General features: G+C 37.6%; 1 protein-coding gene and 1 long non-coding RNA gene across 3 annotated transcripts in view; one reads left to right on the plus strand and one right to left on the minus strand.

The window, feature by feature from the left end:
* LOC149574755 (uncharacterized) overlaps positions 1 to 23,162 on the plus strand; it is a 131,131-nt gene that overhangs the window by 59,465 nt on the left and 48,504 nt on the right. For both annotated transcript variants that reach the window (XM_089814571.1, XM_089814572.1), the window contains exon 3: positions 17,774 to 18,658. In XM_089814571.1, the coding sequence (XP_089670697.1) occupies positions 17,774 to 18,658 (885 nt within the window). The remainder of the gene's footprint in view (positions 1 to 17,773; positions 18,659 to 23,162) is intronic.
* LOC149574756 (uncharacterized) overlaps positions 1 to 23,162 on the minus strand; it is a 121,688-nt gene that overhangs the window by 50,056 nt on the left and 48,470 nt on the right. The window contains exon 2 of the long non-coding RNA XR_016360090.1: positions 19,978 to 20,040. This is a non-coding gene — a long non-coding RNA (uncharacterized LOC149574756). The remainder of the gene's footprint in view (positions 1 to 19,977; positions 20,041 to 23,162) is intronic.

A 23,162-nucleotide genomic window follows, 5' to 3' on the forward strand; every position in this document is an offset into this window, starting at 1 on the left:
ACATGCAACCATAAATTATGACATGCAAGATTTGGGTAGTTGTCAAAACTGACATGCAAACTTCTACAAACCCTTAGGCTGGCAAGATCATAGCTCTGATACCACTGAAATGCCCCTTTCTGAATTTACATGATATTCCAAGCCTCTAATCAGATCTTTAAAATCAAACAACCAATATTTCAAAGATCCACCAATTTCTCAACAAACCCCCGAATCGGGTATGCCCGAAATAGTGCCAAAAACTTCACAGCTTCACATATTATTAATAAATCTGAAAGTGGACATTCTTATAGAAATTTCAGCAGCATAACAGCCTACAAAATGACATTTCCAGATCTGTATAACATTTACACAACAGCTCCCAAACAGAAGATAAAACAATGCTGATCGGGCTCCCGAAAACAACATAGAATAGCCCGGAAACACCACAAAAACACTAATAATCTATCACAGAAGTATAATCACGACCAAATACATATATTCAGCTCTATTTTAACATCTAAAAGTCTGAAATACAGCAGCAACCCAAACTGATATGAAATACTCAACTGGAACACCAAACTCTTACAAAAAACACACCCGAAAATCCACAAATCTGCACTGTTCAGCACAAAGGCAAACTCTGCATGAGCATGCACATGGAATGGCTTCAAACTCCTATCCTTAGCCTTCCTGAAAACCTGCAAACTCCCATTCTTGGGTCTCCTTCTCCACAAGTTTGGCAGCCTTTGAAGAACAACAAAGCAATGCGCAAAAATCAAGTTCTAGAATGAGCCCAAAATGCCTCCAAACCCCTTAAAAGAGGGCATAACCCTAACTCATGTCCAAGAGGGGTTAATAAAGCATATTTTAATAATAATTTTCATTTATTAGTCTATTAGCTTCCAAAGATTATCCCCTTTTTCCGAAACTTCACCTTTTTAGACCTGCCTGCCTTAGAAAAGATTATTATTTTTAATTATTTGAAAAGGGGATATGACACATGTTTACTGTACCAACATTGGTATTGGTTATTCACCTCATTTTCAAGAAAAAAGTTGTTTTAGGCATCATATCCTCTTTGTCTTAGTGTTTGTTCCCTTAGGATTCTTGCTTGCACTAACATCTACCATCTTGTCAACCCATGATGAGATGGTTAAGAGGTGGATAATGAATGCAAAAAGAACCAAGGAAGACAATATCTAGACAAGAACAAAAGAAGAAAATCAGTTTAAAGACCCCTTTCAACTCTAAATGATTTAAAGTTACCTTTACCAATAGCCGGATCTCCTTTTTGGAATTTAGGATCAGACTTGAGAATTTCAGATCTCTTGCAAATCTTGATGCTCTAGTTGGAAAAAAATCAGAATTTAGTGATCTCGAAATTGTCCACCATTTGCCCCAAAAAATCAGACCCTTGATCACAATGACCTCCTCTAAATAAAATCGCCCAAATTAGGGCAAAAATCATAGCCCCTCTTAAAAATCAGAATTTTGTCTTACACAAATTTTGGCTCTCACAAAATTCGGCTCCCTCAAAATTCGGCTCCCACAAAATTCGCAAAGCAAGAAGAGTGCAGATCTGCCCTCAATCATGGAAAATCACCAAACATAGAGATCTCTACCATGAGGAAATTTGCCAACAATAATGCCAATCTGCCCTAGTTGGAAAAATCACCCAAAGAAGATGCCAATCTGCCTTAGGAAAATCGCTCAAGGAAGAAAAAATCTGGTCCTAGCCAAAAATCGCCTAAGCACCAAAGAGAAGTGAGGAATGAAGAAATGAGGAGAAAGATTTTCCTCTTATACCCTACTTGCTCATACTCCCTAGCTGGCTGACTGGGACCCTGAGAGCAAAAATAAATTAATTAGAACACAAGAGATGGCCCCCAATTAAATGCTTAGCCCAAAATTAATTTTGTCAAGGTGAAATTTACATTTTTAAATTGCCAATTAGACCAAAATTGCAAAAGGAAAGTAAATAATGCTTTGGAGATGCTAAATATTTCCATTTAATGATGACTTAGCAATTAATATGTCATTAAAATTGGATTTTGGCTAGCCAAAAGCCATTTTTCAATATTAAATTACCAATTTCATTAAAGGCTTAAAAAAATTTCAAGGCAATTTTAATCCATTAAAAGCCAATTTTTTGCAATGCAATTCAAATCGATTTTGCCAAACAATTTAAATTTTGACAAAAATAAAATCATTTCTAGAGTCTAAAATCGATTTTGCAATTTGACTTCATCTTCACAAAAAAAAAATTTTCTCACCAAAGAAAATTCAAGGTTCTCCAAAAAAATTCAAATCTAACAAAATTTCACCTTTTGAAAATTATCCAAATTTACACAATTATATCCAAATTTTCAAAAGAAATCGTCTAAGTACAAATTTTACAATTTTATCCTACCAAGTGTTCTTTTTTGAAATTTGTCCAGCGTAAGGATGAAATTAGTTGTTCTGGAAAATCAAGTTGAAACCGGGTGAAAATAAACCAAGCCCTCTCCCTTCTGGCCTGAAGGTGTCCAAGACTTAAAATTCTCAAAAATCAAATCAAAATTTTTTTTGGACAACTTCGAAAAAACTTGCCAAGGCGATTAAAAGGGGGGTCCCCAAAATTTTTTGGGGGTGATGGTGTGAAAACCTCACAACACCAATGTACTTGCGCTCATATTAGAATTTGTTTCATTAAATCTATATCTGCATCTTGCCACCATTTTTGGCACTTACTGCCATTCAATCCTTCAAACTGAACTGTGAGGTGTGATACGTCGGCCTTCACTTTCTGCTTCTTGCTGCTGGATGCTGTCAACCCTACAACTTAGACTCCGGAAGCCAACACCCTCGCATTCTTTTCCATATTTTCCTTCAACTGATTTTTTCACTGCTTTCTTTTGCCTATTGACTCCATAGTAACGATCTCTTGTTTTGTCTTTTAATGTGACCAAAAGAAATAGTTAGGGTAGGGTTTGCTCTCTTTTTTTGTCTTTCACGACAATGCTTCTCCCGCGGCAATGGTTCCCACACTGAAACCTTTGTTGTCTTTCACTTCTCTGTGGATATTCTTCTTTCTCCTGCAGACGCTATGCTTTGAAACACGGTTCCTTTCCCCAGAACATAGCTATTTCCTTTTCTCCTTAAGCGGATACTCTTCTTATAACTTCCTTTTCCGATAGACTCTCTGTCCCACCTATGGCTTTACTTCTTTCCGTGGATTATCCTCAACAATTTTTGTGTATCAGTTGTGTCACTGCAAGATTTGCTATCACAGGTGAACAACAGTGTCATGGTTTCTCATAACCGCGAGATTATTGACAGCGGCATTAGTGGTGCCGTTGTTAAAGGGAATATCAGTGGAGAGCAAATCGCAATCGATATTTTCATTGTCGGCAGAGATGTGGAACGGGCATTTTGCTATGCTTGGCCTCCTCGCACTGGCCCTCACCAAGTATGTCAAGGGCAGACCACTCATATAAAGTCCTCTAGTTACATGCGGTGGATTATTTTGTTTCTTCTCAAACACACGACTCAATAGTGGATTATTTAACGTGTAGCATGTAGTACAAAAACCTTGTAAACACGTCAGTTTGGATAAAGATTTTGAGGTGGATGGTCAACGTTGCGACTTCTATTTTTGCACCTTCCTCGGTGGAAACATATCCCCGTAGAAACACTTTGTGTCTGCGAAAAAATGTATCCGTGGGACACTTTGTGTCCGCGGCCACATGCATCTGCAGTTACTTAATCTGCTTTTTTTAAAAAACCACCTAAGTCTAATTTGCGATGATTTCTTACTTCACCTCCTTGTCATTCTTGATAAATTTTTAACTTCGATCCATTGATGGCATTGCGAATTTCACGCCCATCCAAGGTCCATAGTTTTATGGAGCCATTGTCACTAACTTCTCTCACTTTATATGGTCCAAGCCATTTAACCTTGAATTTTCCTAGTTTTATCTCATTCCGGCCGTTGTACTGAAACACGAGTTGGCCTAGTTGGAACCTCATTCTTTTCAAGCGTTTGTCATGCCACGCCTTTCAACGGGTCTGTGCCACCTCTGTCGCCCATTGCACTATTAATCTGCGTTTATCCAGTTTGTTCAATTGATATAGGCATTCTCGTAGACTCTCCATATCTTCGAGTCTATTGTCAATTGCAATTCACAGACTTGGGACCATAAATTCGGCTGGCATCACAACTTCTTGGTCGAACATCAACTAAAACATCTATCCCATTGTGACTTTGAATGTGGTACGATAGGGCCACAGCACCGAAGGCAACTTTTCCTCCTAATCTGCTTGTTCGACGCCACATGATTTGTATATGATGGCCACCAGAGTTTTATTTGTGGCCTCCGCCTAGCCATTGGCTTGTGGGTAGTAGGGACTTGATAATGAATGAAAAATTTTGAATTGTGTTGTCAATAATCTGATTGTGTGGTTGACAAAGTGACCCCCTCTATCACTTGTTAACTGAATAGGTATGCCATATCGTATGATGATTTGTTCATACAAGAACTTAGCCGTATTGATTGAAGAATTATCAGGTAATTGTTGTGAGGTTTTCACACCATCGCCCCAAAATTTTGAGAACCCCCTTTTTTTTCGATTGCCTTAGTAATTTTCGGTCCAGAGGTTTCAAATTTGAAGATTTCACCTCTTGGACACCTTTAGGGCTAGTGGGGAGAGGGTTAGATTTATTTTCACCCAGTTTCAACTTGATTTTCCAGAGCCACCAATTTCATCCTTAGGCCGAACAAATTTTAAAAGAGTAACACTTGGCAGGATAAAATTGTAAATTTTGTACTTAGACTTTTTTTTTTTTGAAAATTTGGATATAATTGTATAAAATTGGATAATTTTCAAAAAATAAAATTTTTGTTAAATTTGGTCTTTTGAAAAATCTTAATTATTTTTTTGGTGAAGAAAATTAAATTTTGTGATGGTGAAATAAAATTGCAAAATCGATTTTTGGCTCTAGAAGAAATTTTATTTTATTTTTGTCCAAAAAAAAATTATTGGCATAGCAAAATCAATTTGGGTAAAAATTGCAAAAAAATGGCTTTAATAGATTAAAATTGCCTTGAAAACTTTTTGCCTTTAATGAAATTGGTAATTTAATATTGAAAAATGGTTTTGGTTAGCCAAACTCCAATTTTAATGACGTATTAATTACTAAACCCCCATTAAATGGAAATATTTAACACTCTCAAGGCATTATTTAATTTCTTTTTGCAATTTAGAACTAATGGGCAATTTAGAAAGTTAATTTTCATCATGGCAAAATTAATTTTGGTTAAGTATTTAATTGTGGGCCATAATATTGCATTAATTATTTGTTTTTCTTTCTCCCAGGGTCCAAGAAGAAAGTTGGGTATAAGAGGAGGCCTCTCTCCCATTTCTTCCTCACTTCTCACTTCTCCTTCTCAAGGTGTTGGTGATTTTGCAAGAGCAGATCTGCACTCTTCTTGCTTGGCGAAATTTGTGGAAGTCGAAATTTGTGGAGGGCGAAATTTGTGGGAGCCGAAATTTGTGAGAGCCGAATATTGTGGAGGGCGAAATTTGTGGGAGCCGAAATTTGTGGAAGATAAAATTCTGATTTTTTCAAGAGGCTACGATTTTTGCCCTAGGTTGGGTAATTTTATTTGGAGGTGAATTGCATGATAAATTTCTGATTTGCAAGAGATTTGAAGTTCTTGAGGTCTTGTCCCAGGTTCCGAAAAGTCTCTGTAAGATTATTGGTTAAGGTGAATTTTCATCATCTAGAGTTGCAAGGGGTCCTTAAGCTAACATCCTTCTTTCGTTCTAGTCTAAGAATTGCTCCTCTTGGTTCTTCTTGCCTTCTGGTCCACCACTCTACCATCCTGTAATAGGGCGACGAGCATGGAGGATGGTAGTGCAAGTAAGAATCCCAAGCGAGCAAACACTAAGAAAGACAAAGAGGATATGATGCTCAAAACTCCCTCCTTCTTGAAAATGAAGAGAATAACCGACACTAATATCGCTACAGTGGACATGATACGGATGACAGTGGACATGATACGGATGAGGGACAAACTAAAGGAAGGACAATCCCCCTTGGCTATAGGTAGAGGTAATTTCAAATCATTTAGAGTTGCAAGGGGTCCTTAAGCTGACATCCTTCTTTCGTTCTAATCTAAGGATTGCTCCTCTTGGTTCTTCTTGCCTTCTGATCCACCACTCTACCATCCCGTAATAGGGCGACGAGCATGGAGGATGGTAGTGCAAGTAAGAATCTCAAGCGGGAAAACACTAAGAAAGACAAAGAGGATATGATGCCCAAAAAACCCTTCTTCTCAAAAAATGAGGCGAATAACCAATACCAATGGCAGTACCATAAAAGGATATACAAAAGGCAGTTGCACATCACAACCCAAGCATCGACACTTCCATTTCAACCATGATGAGCAACGTTGAGGTGGCACTTGATTTTGAGGATATCAGAGAAGAGGATGTCAATGAAACAGATTTTGGATCAAGGTTGGATGAGTTGGAGAAGGTTGCTATCAAGAAGAAGCATTTGGACACCCTTTTCTCTCTCAATGCTTTTATTGGATTTGAGAAAGAATATGAGAAGGATCACGAAAGGATACTACAAGCAACAAGCAGTGTGGTGAAGTCAATGGAACTCAGGGCAAAGCACATACCTTTTCCTCCTATGGAAGAAGTTAACGAAAGGCTAGCTAAGTTCATTGCCTTAGCTAAGAAAATGAAAGAAAAGGGAAGATTTATATTAGAAGATCATTTGATGTAAGCCCAAGTGGCAAATTTTCCCTTTCTTCTAGAATAAGACAAGTGTCTATTTTTTATTGGCCACCAATTTGGTGCCTTCTCATTGGTTACCACTTTTTGCACTTTTTTCATTGGTCCATTGATGAGGTGGCGGCTTTCATTAGCCAATGGGGTGGCAACCCTAATTAGGGTTTTGAGGATCCAATCTGGATCATTGATCTTGTTTTGATCTCCATCGTCCGTTGTATTTTTGGCCCCTATAAAAGGCCATTTGCTCTCATTTGTAAAGTGGTTGGAGAAATTGTTGTGAAGATAATACCAAAATTGCTCTCTTTTTCATTGTTGCGATTTGCATGTTGATTAAGAACATTGGGTATTATTGCATGTTTTCTACTCCCACTTAGTTAGATTTCATTTTAAGTTGTTTAAGTGAAAGTAAAGTAGGTGGATAGTTGTATGGTAGCATTGGTAAATGTTTGATAGGGGTCAATACTAGACCACTAGCATCCTAGCGGCTGGTTGGGAAGCCTTGTGTGGTGAACTAGTTTATTGTTCCTTTGAATCATTGCACCTGTGGAAGTGAGGCCGCTGGTCAGCTCTCATTAGGTTCGTTCCCCGTCCATTTGCTAACCTTCCATTTATAGGAGTAGGAGTAGAATAGTGAGTAGCTAGGTAGTCGAAGTTTAGAAGGAGAAGTTAGGGAAGTTAGTCAAATATCAGATCTCATCCATTCACCTTCCACAACCATCGCTTTCCCATCAACATCATCACTGGCAGACACATCCTCCATCACCACCATCATCAACATTATCTGCCTTTGCACATTTCACAAACCGAGCCACCATCATCTTCATCCCACCAAAGTCCAAGTCATCCTCAAAAGAATAGTGTAAGGCCGCCTACGTGATTATCAGCAAATCACATCAATAAAATTAAGCGAGTATCCAACGATGTAAGGAACATTGGAGCTATTGCTTATGTCTTCATGATTAATAACTTTTCAAGAGAGGAGTTGCATGTTTGATATCCCATATTGAATATTCAAATCCTAATAAGTTATGTAAGTGATACAAAAATCACATCAACAATAATGCCTGTGCCTCTACCCACTTTGTTAAATACTCCGTGGCTACCACTATGTATTGGCAGTGCCGGGCCCTACTCGCCTTTAGTGGACCGACGAAGTCTAGTCCCCAACGTTCAAACAACTCCTGGGCATGGCACGGGTTTAATGGCATGAAGTCCCTCTTGAGTGGTTTGCCAGCTCTCTGGCATGTATCACAACTCAACAACCATTCCCGTGCATCGTTGTAAAGTGTGGGCCACCATAACCCAGCAAGCAGAACCTTTCGTGCTATTGTGTTGGGTCCCATGTGGCCCCCTGATGGACCTTCATGTGCTTCCCTTAGAACACTTTGCACTTCTTCCTCTATTACACATCGCTATAGTAATTGATCAAGATCCATCTTATAGAGAAGACCATTTATTAGTTGAAAAGTCTGGCTTCTTAAAACTAGCTTCCGTCGTTCGCCTAGCAGCATCTCTCTCAGAAATTGAGACGTTGATAGATACTCCCCTATAGACTTGTAGCATCCTGGAAGAATGGCAATTCTGAATAAGTGTGCATCCGGAAAATCATCATTGACCCCTTTTAGCAGCTCCTTGTACCTAATTCGGGAGAGCTAGTCAGCAATGACACGACTCTTCCTAGGTCGTACAATGATGGTGAAGGTGAATTCATGTAGTAGCAACAACCATCTGCTAATTTTACTTTGGATGATTGGTTTGTTCACCAAGTACATCAATGCCTGATGATCCACATAAAAGGTAAATGGTGTAGCCAATAGGTAATGTCTAAACTTTTGTACCGAGTACACCATCCCAAGAGCCTCCCTTTCAGTGGTGCTATAATTCCTCTGGGCTTTTGATAGTAGTCGACTTACGAAATACATTGGGCGATTGAGGCCATGGTCAAAAGTCTGTGCCAACATTGCACCTACCACAAAGTTTGATGCGCTCATGTGGACATGGAACTCCTTGTCTCAGTTTGGATACGCCAATATGGGCGCCCCCAACAATCTATTCTTCAATTCTGTGAAGGCGGTCTCCTACTCCGAAGCCCAGATGTATGGTTCTCCTTTCCGTGTGAACTTGTCCAAGGGCAAAGCAATTCGGGCATAATTCTTTATAAACCATCTATAGTACCCAATGTGCCCGAGAAAGGACTTGACTCTAGATACCTCCATCGGGGCTTCCATTTCCACTATCACCCTTACTTTATCGGGGTTGGTTTTTAATCCAGTCTTGCAAACAATGTGCCCAAGTAGTTTTCCTTGAGGAACCATGAATCGACATTTCTTTGGATTCAATGCCAACCTTGCCCGTCGACACCTCTCCATACATTCTTGGAGTGCCTTCAAGTGGTTGTCCTGTCCATTGAAAATGGACCAATCATCCATAAATGGTCGAAAGTTGCCTACGAACATTTTGTCAAATATGTGCAAAATGATCCTCTGAAATGTGGCAGGTGTGTTACATAATCCGAAGGGCATTCGGTTGTATGCATACACTCCATCATCCACCACAAAAGTCCTTTCCAGTTTGTCTTCCTCAGCAATGGAGATCTGGTTATAGCTAGAGAATCCATCCATGAAGAAATACATCTCGTGTCTGGCCACTTCTTCCAAAATCGTGTCGATAAACAGAATTGGAAAGGGATCTTTTATTGTGACTACATTGAGGCACCGGAAGTCCACACATATCTGGATTTGGATCCCGTCCTTCATCGATATCACAATCGGTGACACCCACTCACTTGTTTGAACTTCGAATATTATGCTAGCTTCCACGATTCATTGTATTTCCTCATCTACGTGAGCTGCATAGTTTTTGTTCATTCTATACGGGCACTTCCACACAGATATGGCTCTGAGTACCAACTGTATGCAGTGGACACACATCTCTAGCGAGACTCCTTTTAAATCCTTGTAAGTCCATGCAGATACATCTTTGTACTCCAAAAAGACTTTGAATGCCACGGCCTTTAGTACTGGGTTCCAGTCGTCTCCCACAAGTATGTTCCTCGAATTCTCTGCGTCTCCAAGATTAGTAACTTCTATGGACGACTCTTCATATCTTCTCTTCTCCTTCAAAGCACTTGGCAGGACTCTCATTGATCTCTATGTTTCATTCTCTGTATTCCACAAATGCTGGTGGGAATACCTCCTCATCTTTTGGCTCCTGGATGCCAAGCATGTATGTATGGAAGAGATCATAATCTTCCATCTGCCAATGGAAAAGTTCATTCAGTGTACTGATCTCATCTCCTGAACACTCCTCCAATTCTAAAACGCCTTCGTCGTTCGGATCCATTCTTCCCTCATTTGTATGATGCCCTCCATCTAACTCGGACTCCAATGACGATGCCATTTCTTCACTCACCATTTGAGTTTGGAGATCAATCGCAAACTTCTGCCCTCCACTTTCTATTGACAAGATATTCTTCTTCCAGTTGTGATTTACTTTTGCGGCCACCAGCCATCCTCTTCCAAGAATGGTGTCATATCCCTTTTCTTCAAGAGAATCACTACAAAATCTAGCACAAATGGCTACACCCTACAGTTACTTGTTGAGCCACCAAGGTCCCTAAGGGCTTTATCCCCTGTAGGTCAACGCTGAGCAGGATGAATGTGAGCGGCCAACCCTCCTGGTACCATTGATTGTTCCTTCATCGCCGACGGGTTTGCATGGGCATTCAATAATGTTGTCCTTAGTTGCGGTACCATTTGTAATAGGTCTTGAACTCTAACAAGCACCTCCATTTGCAGAATCTGATTGACTAAGTTGTTCTCTCACTCCGATTGTCGAGGAGTAGTATTTTTCGTATCTTTAGTAGCCTTCATTGCCCTTCCCACATCTTCTCATGCCTCCTGCAGCCTTTGCTTCTCCGTGCGAGGGTCAGGATAGGTGGCCTACTTAGCTTGGTTGCGGGTGACAACTAGAACTTTTTCCTCATCAATATTAATGAAGTTTACTTGTTTCGGGCAGTTAATATCTTCGTGGTCCCTTGGACCACACCATCGACATAATTTCTGCGAAGTGTCATTCTTTGGACATTCTCTGGCAATGTGGCCCCATTGGTTACATCCCTGACATTGGATTATGGGCCTTCCCTTGGAATCATATTGCATCTGATTCCTATTGTCATTCCCACCCTGTCCTCCTCAGCGGTTGTTCCGATAGCCGCCAGATGTGGCATTATTGTTGCCCTAGGTCTCATTGTTTGTGCCAGAAGTGGATGGTTGTTCTTGTGTGAACAATATCTGTTGGCTTCTAATCTTCATGTTCAATGGACATTCCTTTTTAGAATGACCTAGGACTTGACAGATATCACACATTGCCTTTTTGGGGCACACTCCCTTTGAAGACCTTTTTCTTTGCAATTCGTACACCAAATTTCTCCTTCCTCCGTGCGACCACTAGTTCCCATCATGGATTTGAATTCCTTTCTCATCCACTCTAAGTCTTTTTGAAGTGCTTGTAATTTTTTGTTGGGCTTCTCACTCTCTGCACTGCTTCCCTCATCAGAGGATTCATCGCTCTCGGAGGAAGATGAAGATTTACTCCTCTTCTTCTTCTTCTTTGTTGTTTTGCTCTCACTTTCTAAGTTTAAGGCACGATCGAATGCATTTGTGTATGATATGAGCGGAACTATCTCCATTATCCTTCTCAATGCCCCGTGGAGCCTTCTACAAACCAACATTTTTTTAGTTTGTCCATGGGTTGAGTACCCATCTGGCTAAGAAGATCTTTGAGCCTTAGATTGTAGGCTCAAACAATGTCCTTCCCTTGTTTACAGTTGTATATTTCCACTACAACCTCGTTGTCGTCCTAGAGTGGTAAGAATTCTACTTGGAATTCTTTATTCAAATCATCCGATGTGGAGATCTTTGCCTTGTCCATGTCGGAGAACCAATCCACTGCCACTCCTCGTAGGTCAGTTGGAAACTGGTTCGACCATTCATCTGCATCCGTGACCGCATTGGCAGTCCATATCGTTTCACACGTACAACAATGTCACACGGGATCTTCCTTCCCGTCGCTTGTGAACTTCAAGAGTTTTTGTTTTTGAGACATTGTGCTTCTTGCCCTTTGATTACCACTAGATCATGTCGTTGAACTATTAGAAGTTGGTCCTGGCAGGTTACTCTGACCACCGTGCAGTGCCACTTTGGCACTTCCTTTTGCGTCGGTATCTTCTGTTGGCCTCGCCTCCTCTCCTACTTCTTCACAAGTTCCCTCTTGTAGTGGTGTACATGATGAATGTAAAAATTACTCCTTTGTCTCCTCCAGCATTGCTAATCTATGCTGTGTTTCCTCGAGCAATTCGTTGTTGCTCCATCCCCGCAATTCCGGAAAATTGTGGCACCCTTCGTTGGTTCCTATGAACCTCGCTATGACCACCACACTAGGTGATTCCTCCGGCTGCCCCTCAGTCTGTTCCTCAACAAGTTGTCTTATTCTCTACCACTGTTCGGCTTCGCCATGCACAATTTGTAATTCGTTGATTTCTTACCTCAAATTCCTATTCTTATTTAAAAGATTGGGCATTTGACATATACCATTATAAAACAAAATCAAAACAGAGCACTCTTTTATTTATTTATTCTGTATACATCATGTGTCAACTTATGTGACAATTATAGATTTCTGAGTGCCCTTAACACCACAGCACAATAGCTCATGGTTCATTTTTTTGATGTCGTGCGGATCTCTCCTCATAGAATTTCTTGAGGGTCTCTTGACGGCATTCCTCGTGTTCTATTTCCTCTCGATGTCTCTTCTATGCCACATAGGCTTGTGCGATCAAACGGGGGAGTTGATCCAAAAATTTGTTCATGGTTGGGCTTGCGTGCATAGCATCCCACACATTGTCTATCGTAACCCCATTCTCTGCGGCTTCTCTTCGCACAAAAGTTTCAAGACCTAAGTGGTAAAGAACGTGAAATTTTTGCACTGCCTCCTGCTCTCCTTTGAAAATTTTTGTTTTGCCGTCATCATTCGTCTTCCGATTGTCTTATACTGTTATTCCCATTTATCTCCGTCCTTCCATGCTACCCCAAATTTGAACTAGCAACGGTGCCAAATATTCAGCCCATAGGTGAATAGGAAAGAAACATATAATCAATGCAAAATAATATTCATTTATCAAATGCTTCCTGTACACAACAATGATATTTCATACAATGATAATGATGCCAAAATACATAAGAGTTCATGACATTTATAATGTCCGAAACAGTGCCAATGAAATGACACAACCGTGTCCGCACCGGTAACTGTCTAACTACCCTTTTGCTAGACAACATTAACTATAATAATGATTAACTGAATAACTGTAACATTCATCATCAGAAATAACTATAATATCGATTAACTGAAATAACTGGATCAACGATTAACCAACTCTTCCTACATACAAGTAAAGTAAATGGTTAACATAAAAAAAAGAATATACAAGTAATATCTGGTGAGTCTTTGGTTGGTTGTGCAAGTCTTGGCTTTTGGTAAAAGGAGAAGCATTGACTTAGGATTAACCTCCCAAACTTGGACCATACTTATCCCCACACAATCTATTAAAATTTAAATTAGAAAGACCCTCCCTACTCCAGGATCGGGCTTGGGATACTTTTAGTCCAACCGCCTGAGCATTCTGGTGTTTAGAATGTCCGTACAGTTATGGACGGACATGTTTGAATAACTGGCACCACTGACATCAAGCGATTTTAGATGACAAACATGCCTTTAAACAACCTTGGCTAAAGTTTTTCTGATGGGTTCAATGACCCAATCACCACCGCTCGACTTGACAACAAGGGAACAGCAATATGGACATGCATGAGCTATTAAGTAAAAGTATTTAGTTTTATTGTGTCATATCTGATTTCACTTCCACATCATTGCAGATTCCATCTCACTTCTTCACCTTTTCCATAGCTATACAGTCGGTGAGTCCTAGGTGCTCAAAATTTCAGAGCAATCAGCTCCATCTATTGATTCTCCACTGAATCATGAATATTATATATTTCCAACTTTTCACAATCTGTGATTTGAAAGAATATGTTCTTTAAGACTTGCAAAAAAATATCATTTGGTTCTGATTATCAATGACATAAATAAAATACGATTCTATGTCATGGATACTTTACTATTATTTTGATAACAACTCCTTCTTAAGAGAGTCAATTGATGATACTTAAGCATGATGATCATACAACAACTGCCTACTACTAAGGAGTTTGGTATACAATAGTAGCTGATAACAAAATTCATAACATCACTTGAGGTTGATGGACCACATAACCTGATATAATTCTGGAAATGTTTTGGAGCCCTGCTAAATGCTAATGATTCAGTTCTTCCTTTGAGCGATCTCCAGGCGCATTCACAAGGTGATTTACAGTCACGTGTTCAGCAAGTAGAATAGTAACCAAAACAAAAAAGAGATTGGCAATGCTAAAAAGAAAAGAGATATATCAGATGGTATTGCAGAGATTTCGTGTGGTAGATGGAAGTTGGATGCTAGGAGAAATAGAAGTCGGGTGCTTGGAAGAATAGATGTCTTCCGCCTCTCACTCTCGACTTCTTAAATAAAAGGGTAACATGACTCTGTGGCTTCCAAGAAGTTGTAACATAAGAATTATCTCAGCTCTTGAGCGCCAATTAAAAATGCCAAGTGTTACAATCAGTTTCAAGTAAGAAAAATGAAAAAAAAAAGATGGAAAAGGATTTGAAGGTTATAAATCGAAAAAAATTATTATGGTTTATATCTATCTACATGCACGTAGATATATTATAGGGTGACATCATACTATTATAAAAGAAATAATAATATTATGGTGTCATTTTATTCTTATAACTATGTGTATGTACATAGGTATTAATTATAATTATGAGATGGAAAGGTCAATCAAAAATCTTTGAGGTACGTGTTATATTTTAATTAAATTATTTTATGTTTTACAATGTTTGCTTAATAGCTCATGTGGGTCCTTCAATTGTATCCTGAAGTTCAAGTCGCTAGGTCCTTACCAAGGCAATTTAAGGTCATACCTATCATCTTGACGGTTGGACTAAGCCAGTATCCCATTCCGTTGATCCCGTCTAGCAATTCTTCTCTCCTTCATCTTCTCCTGCAATCACCCATGCAACATTTCCATGATAATAACAAGTGCCATAATAATTTTCATATTAACATTTAAAAGAATTTAATCATTTAACCATGATTCCAAAATCAAGCAACTGCTAAACATCACATGACAAATAATGGATAACGGCCATCTTCATAAAATAGTTAATACAACGGGTATAAATAACTACCTACTTCACATGATTATGAAAGAAAAATTCGTTCAATCTAACGGCTATGAGCAAATTTAAAATTAGGTCAAAAATTAGGATGTAACAACAACACCCTAGTCTTCCCATTTGCACAATTTTGTGAAGTCTCCATTGGAGACAGAATTGTAATACCTCGATATATTTTGCTCGAGTTTGGAAATATAATTAGCAGCAATTATTCATATCTGTCTATCATTGCACTAGCATTCTAATACTGATATTGTATTGACATCAAATAATACCATGTTGCTTGTGTACCAAACACTGCCTTGCATTGAAAGACAACATGTCTTGGAATTATGTTCATTGACATTTGAAGATAGAAATCCTACTAAGTAATCATAAATATTATTGCATCATAGTTTGTGGGATCCATGCTCACTCTGAAGACTAGAGGAAATAGTTGACAAATGCTTTTTTGTATGGGTGGAGAACAAAGGTGTGTATGGTGCAAATGTTTAACCTTTCCATACAGGTAAAATTTTAACCACTTGTTGCAAGGGTAGGGGGTAGAGACATTAATAGTGAGGGTTGGTATTCACCGAACAAGTATCTTCTCATTGAGTGTGGGTGCAATGAGAAGTAACAATAGACTCATCATACAAAACTTGCATTGTACAGGTAAGAGAGGAGAAAAGCATCATACAAATATGAAAGTTTGTATGTATGGAAGTCAAGGAACCGTATAGTTGACTTTATTGTATGTGGAAGAAAGCACTTTGCATGTGGTGGTGAACAACATAGTACCTCCACATGGGTATAGCATTAGAGGACTGTAAGAGTGTTTCCTAACATACAAGTGTAAAGAAAAAGCATCCTATTGATTTTTACTGTATGGGCGGCAATTTCTAGCTACTTTTGCATCAGGACATTACAAAAGCAATCAAAATTCAAGTAAAAGATAAAGCGCAGTCCTCTTTTCCTTCTTAGGTAGAATCTCCAACCTTTTCCAAGAAAGAAAATTCACAAAGGAGAGACTAACTTGTTCTTACTACAAGAAAATTGATCATGAAGAGAATAGTTGTCATGATAAAAAATTGATGAGTTGGCAAACACTATTGAGAACGATCACATCAATTTTCCAGATTCCTACTCAAGAGAAGCATTTCCTTTTCTTCCAATTCAATGGAATGGAAATTATAGGCTGTTGTTACAGCAACAAAAATCTTCATGGTAGGGTTTTGATCAAGGATAGTTTTCTTTATTGGAGCCTTCTTTGATGCCACACATTCTTACAGGTGATGATACATAGGTAGGTGTTGTTGGATAACGTTTGGTTGACATGGATGATGGATCATTTAAGAATGTTATTTGTGTTCCTTGTGTGACAATCTTCTTTCTATCTACCAAATCACACATCCAGGGAATGGTAAGAAAGTTGGTTTGTAATTCAAGGAAACCGCATATCCTTATTTTGTTTTATCGGGTTGCAACATAGGCAATGAAGAGATACTGTTATTGAGTGCTCTAAAACAACAGAAAATAATAACAAGTCTGCATTTGATGGGCATTGTATAGTGCAGTATCCAACATGGTGAGGGCTTTGCCCACCCATTGAATGCACCTCCATATGTGCTTCTCTACTAGAAGTTTGATACATGTGAAATTGAAGAAAGCATATAAGTGAATCTTTGGCATATAGAAAATGCAGGATTCACCACACAAATCAATGTACCCTACATTAAGTATGAACTTGCAAGAATCATGTTTTTTTATATTATTGGACTATGTTGGACTAGAAGCCATTTGTCTAATTTTCCATTTTTCTGTTATCTGGGATACTTTTATAAAGTCTAGACATTATTGGCCCATTAGAAAAGACCAAATCATTGCATTGCTTGACAAATTTTTAATTTGTAGAGGAAAAATTAATAAAAGTATATGTAGCACGTGGCTTCTACCTGTTTTTTGTTGTTTATGGAATGTTTTTGCCTGAAGTAAACATATGAATCTTTTTAGAAAGTTTTTCTTCCATACTCCCTACAATCACAGTGTTTTAACCACATATCGGTCCAATTGAGTCTTTTCGCATTCATTTTAGATCATTATCATAACATCATAGAGGAGCATTTGATGTAAATCCTAAAAATGTTTCCAATGAGAATTATGTAGCTATCTAAATATCTTAATAGAGGATGCAGCCAAAGTGTCTATATGCCATTGCCAGTGCATGCCATTGAAATGTATCTTAAAACACCAAATATATGGCAGATAATATTTTATTTTTATTTTAAAACCTAAATTTATCACCTATGTGAATGCTTCTATTTTAATTCATTATCTTTCCCTCAAATTCAATGTAGGGAAGCATAAGCACAAGGCAGTATTTATTCCTACATAAACTTGTGAGCTACGGTGGAGTGGTTCTGAATTTTATGTTATGCAGCATAGGAAAAATACATCTACTTATATAGTATTTAGTAGTGTATTTTCTTGTGGTGGTTTCTGGAATAAGCTATTATTGCCTAATGAGGCTCTTGTAGAATAAAAATATTAGGTAAGAGTTGTCTTTATTTTAGCATAATTACAGTGTCAATTCCCGAATTTAGGATTCATTTTTAAGGATTGCCCAGGGGAAATGTGAGCAACATGTGTAATTAATTGATTGTATCTCTTATTATTTGATGGTTGCTTTCAGGTGGAGCAGCATATGCATATGTTATTGGCAGAAGGGCCGTGCTTGGGTTCAGCCTCAATATCAGATTTGTCTGACACTCAGCTTACATATTATATTGAAAACACTCAAGAACATCTTTTTCAGCTCCTGAACACAAGCAAAGAGGATTACTCCATAATATTTACAAATGGGGCAACAGCAGGTTTTCGAGTTTTTGGTGACTTATATCCTTTTCAGAGGGGCAGTTTTATGCTAGTTTGCCAAGACAATCATGTTTCTGTGAAGCATTCAGTACAAACAGCTGTTCGGAAGGGTGCAAGAATAGCAATGTCCCCTGTTGGTGAGCTAGACTTGTGTATGCATAGCCCAGAGTTGCGTAGACTTCTGAAGAAGCAAGAATGGAATAGTGGAGGTACTGGACTATTTATCTACCCTGCACAGTCATGCTTATCAGGGGTACGGCATTCATTAAACTGGATTGTTGAGGCACAGCAGAATGGATGGGAGGTTCTATTGGATGTCTCCAACTACTTGCCTTTGGGAACTTTAGACCTCTCACTATACCAACCTGAATTTGTAGTTGGTTCTTTCCATCATATGCTTGGATATCCTTCAGGCATTGGCTTTTTGCTTGTCAACAGGAAATTTTACTCCGTAATAAAATCAAAGTATTCTGATAGCTTGACATTGATGGCTTCCCCAAAGCAGGGTAAAAGTTTCCATGTTGTATCAGAAGATGATATAATCAATCTCCTTACCTTTGCAGCCCTGGGATTTGGTCTAGAACATTTAGAAATAATGGGACAGACTGCATTGCAAAAGAGATCAGATTGTTTGGCAACTTGGCTTTTGATAACTCTGAAATCATTGAAACATAAGTCAGATGAAGGACAGCCTTTGTTAAAGGTGAGTTTGCAAAAAGCTAGCCGCAACATAAAAATTATGAAGATCAAAAAAAAAAAAAATACTCTAACTTTTTGAGAATTATGTTAATTCCTTCTCCATTGCATAATGCATTCTTACTTCAGATGGGTGAATGCAGTAACTGAATCAGGTAATGATCCATGTGAAAAATTAGTTTTGCAGTATTATACTTGAAAAAGAAATGAATTAACAGTTCATGATTGGTTTTCTAAAACTAAATAAATCCATACACAGGAGGTTAAAAGGGTCTAATACAAACCAAAAATTCCAGATGATAATTTAGTTGAAAGTCTGTGGATGTGCGGCACAATGATTAAAGCGGAGATGTGATTTACATTCAACCTTTGAGATAAAGTAAATTCATCAAATTGTCATAGAAGTGTTTCCACAAGTAGTTAGCATAAAATAGCCCTAGATGTTCAAAGGATCTAATGTCTGTGGATAATAATTTATAAACAAATCACTTAAAATAGAAAAATGAATACTCAAATCTACAGTATGTATTTAGATTCACTTGTACCTTCCTAAAATATACTGTTTAGCTTGCATGCTTCTTCTTTCTTCCTGTTTTTTCTTCTAGTGAAATATTGATGCCTTGAGTGTTAAAACACGGCTCAAAGCTCATGGGCCTAGTCAGATGCCCTAATACTTGTTAATGATTTGTAGCTGCGGTCGATTAGTCCAATTGATAAGATCAAATACATAAGTGGCCTGTTGTCCTTGAGAATTTGATATCTATCCTTCTTCTGTGTTCTGCTCAAATAATTGTTATGAGTATTGTTAACATAATACATGATTAATAATTATCACAATAACACTTCCGTTTGTGTGTATATAATAATGTCTATACATATTATATATGTGTGTGTGTGTATTGTTTAAGTTAATAACTATTAATCATTTGGTTAATCTTATACCATAGCATGTATCAACTTACCTTAATTGAGTATCTCATTGTTATGCATCAATTATATGTAATCGATAAAGATTCTCAGTTTGTGCATTGTTATTAAGCTACATTGACTTGCACTACCATTGATCATAAGCTGCGATCATGCATAATTAACATTGAGCAGCGAACGTACATTATGAATCAGCATCAAGGTTAAAGCACAGTTAATTAAGGTGATATTTTTCATTTTTGTGGTTGGGACATGTAGAGACATGTCCCTATGTGAACTATGTTTGCATAGAGACATGTCTCTCCACATAATTATATTTAGACTGAGTGGCTATGAATCTTGGAAAACACAGAAAACAATAAAGTACAGTTACAAGAACAAAAGCAATATAACTTATACCTTCTCAAGTTGGCAGAAAATTATCGTACTTACTCAAGATCAATTTGTTCTTTCATCATAGTTCTGCAACATTATATTGATAACAACATTAGGATCATGGTAAATCAAGAATAAATCATATTGAGTTTTATTCTATTTACACTATTGTTAGATTGAGGTCAATATACAATATGAGATCAAGAATTAAAATTTGAAATTACTACAATTTAAATCTGATCAAAACTTAACATAGTTTCAGAGCTAGCATAAGGAAATTCTGATCAGATTTTAAAAAGCGAGGCAAACTAACTACCATCAAATTCCCTAGAATTTCATAATCAGCTAAATGGTGAATGCTGTTAGAGTTGAGGACCGACTTGAAGGAGCTGCAAATTTTGTTTCATGGAAATTTGAAATTATGCTTGCACTAAGAGAGTGTGATTTAAACACATTTGTGGAGAAGGCAATACCTGTACCTAATGACAATGATGAGAAACTTTTGTTGGCAAAAAACAACAAGGCTATGAAGATGTTAGTAGATGCAATAAAGGATCACATAGTTCCAATCATATCCAAATTAGATACTGCATATCAAATGTTCACAACATCAGAAAACATGTATGAGATAAATAATACTAGCTGAGCTCTTGCCTTGAAACAACAACACCATCATGTCAAGATGAATAAGGGAGAAACTATTACATCATACTTCATGAGAATAACAGAGTTAAGAGATATAGTATCCACTATTGGCTACAAAATTTACAAAAAGGAATTAACAATGTTGCCTCTCAACAGACTTCCTACATCTGGAGAAGCTTTCATACAAGGGATAATGCTCGATCTAAACTTCCTAAATTTGATCGTTTGAAAACTGACTGCATTCAAGAAGAGTTAAGGCTTATTACTAGAGGAATTGGGTTAAACTCTCAAAATGAAGATATTTAGGTTCTAAACTCCCTATCTCACAAGAAAGGGAAGAAAGGTAACTCCAAGAGGAAGAAAGGAATGTTTTAAGTGGAAAGCACTCATTAAAGAGGAGAAACCTATCTAGAGCACAATGCTTTAGATGTGACAAATTTGGTCATCTACCAATGAAGTGTCCAGATAGATCTAAACCTCAAGCTTCCAGCTGAAGTTAGTAGAGTGCACTCAAATAAGGACTCCGAAAGACTTGGGTTTTATTCAGCCCTATCAAGTCAAGTATCTACCAGCCCTAATACTTGGGTCATATACAATGAAGCCTCTTGTCACATAACAGGATTTAGAGAACACTTAGATAGCTTGGTGGAAGATTTAGATGAGGAAGTCACCATTGGGGATGATTCTATCCTGCGAAAGGTATTGGAATTTGCACAGTTCAACTAAAATCTGGCATTTATCTCCAACTAATAGGTGTATTGTTTGTTCTGGGTATCAAGCATAACTTGGTTTCCATTTCAGCCCTTGAAGACAAAGGATACAGAATTACTTTTAGGGATGGTAGAGTTCTAGCATGGCCTAAGAACTCAAATATAAAGAAATCTCGCACTATAGGAATTTGACATGGATGCCTATACAAGCTATTATGCATCTCCCCTTCTCAAGCTTTAATTCATGAATCTTCTAATACATGTGATATTTGAGATAGCAGATTAGGGCATCTTCATTTTCAAGCATTGTCGTAAATAGAGAAAATGGTGACCAACTTACCTAAACTAAAACAAGATCATGAAGGAACTTGCAAAGGGTGTGGCTTAAAAAAGAACACTAAGGGAATCTTTCATATTAGTGAAAGTAGAACTAAAAATGTATTAGAACTCATTTATTCTGATTTATATGGACCTATGTCAATAACCTATTTGGGAAGATTTTTGTATTGTCTTATTTTTGTAGATGACTACTCTAGGAAAGCTTGGATATATTTTTTCAAATGTAAAGTCTAATGAAGTCCTTATGAGATTTAAGGAATTCAAAGCTCTCGTAGAGAACATGTTAGGCAAAAGAATCAAAACCCTATGATCAGATAATAAGGGGAATACATTTTTGATAACTTCGAGAAAAATTGTAATAATGTTGGGATTAAGAGGGAGTTTATTGTTCCTTAGAATTATCAACAAAATGGAGTGGCATAATGCAATTGTACAAGCAACCAAAGCTATTATGTATGACCAAAGCCTTCATACCTCCTTCTGGGCTGAAGACTCTAGTATTGTTATTTACATTCAAAATAGATTTCCCCACTCCCTTTTAGATAAAAAAACCCCTAAAGAAGCATTTACAAGGATAAAACCTGACATTAGTCATTTTAAAATCTTTTGTAGTCCTATTTGCATCCACATGCCCAAAGAGAAGAGATCTAAATTAGAACCCTCAGGGAAAAAGGGAATATTTATTAGCTACAATGGAACATTTGGCATAGTCATTTCCTTCCTATAAATTATCGGTGATACTAAGTTAGGTTGCTAAGTGTTTGATTAAATGTGAAACATATGAATGGTAAAGAAATTGGTGGAATTGGTGTTGTCCAAGTTATAACCAAGTCAGGGTTATTACACTCAGATGGAGCTCAACGCGCCTTGATCAAGCTCAACCCCAAGTCCAATTTATCTCGGTGTTAAATAGCACAAAATAAAAGATGAACGAATTTGGTTGCACAGAACAGATTGAAGTTGTGTCACTTACATATATAGAAGATAAAAGTTTGATTGGTTCATCTTAGACATTGGTCCCTACTTGCAATAAAATGTTAAATCTTCTCTAAGGTTGTTCATGATCAACCTCTCTACAATATCATTTTAATCAATGAAGATTTATTTCTTCAAAACGTTATGTTCAAATTTTCATTAGGATTTCTTATTTTAATGCTATGATGTTATTATTTGGAGAAGACGGGATAGGAACTCAACCGCAATGGAGGAAAAATTGCTCCTTTGTTTTAATGGATATATTCATTTATAAAAGAGTTTTATTCATTCCAGAGGAGGATGACAAGATTGGAATGTTACTAGGAAATGATGGAACATTAACAAACAATGTAATGCATAAGTGTCATTCAGAATGGAAATTCAAAGTGACGTTGTATTAGAATGGTTGGTTCATAAGATTGTATGGGAATGGTTTAGAGGTTGTGTTGTAGGATCTTTTTTTGGTTAGACTTTAAGGAGATGTCAATTGCATTCCTTCGTCATTTTCTTCTAGCAGGTTTCCGAACATATTGTTGTGGG

Source organism: Cupressus sempervirens, chromosome 2, assembly GCF_028749045.1.
Source record: "Cupressus sempervirens isolate cs-2001-9-10 chromosome 2, ASM2874904v1, whole genome shotgun sequence".
NCBI lineage: Eukaryota > Viridiplantae > Streptophyta > Pinopsida > Cupressales > Cupressaceae > Cupressus > Cupressus sempervirens.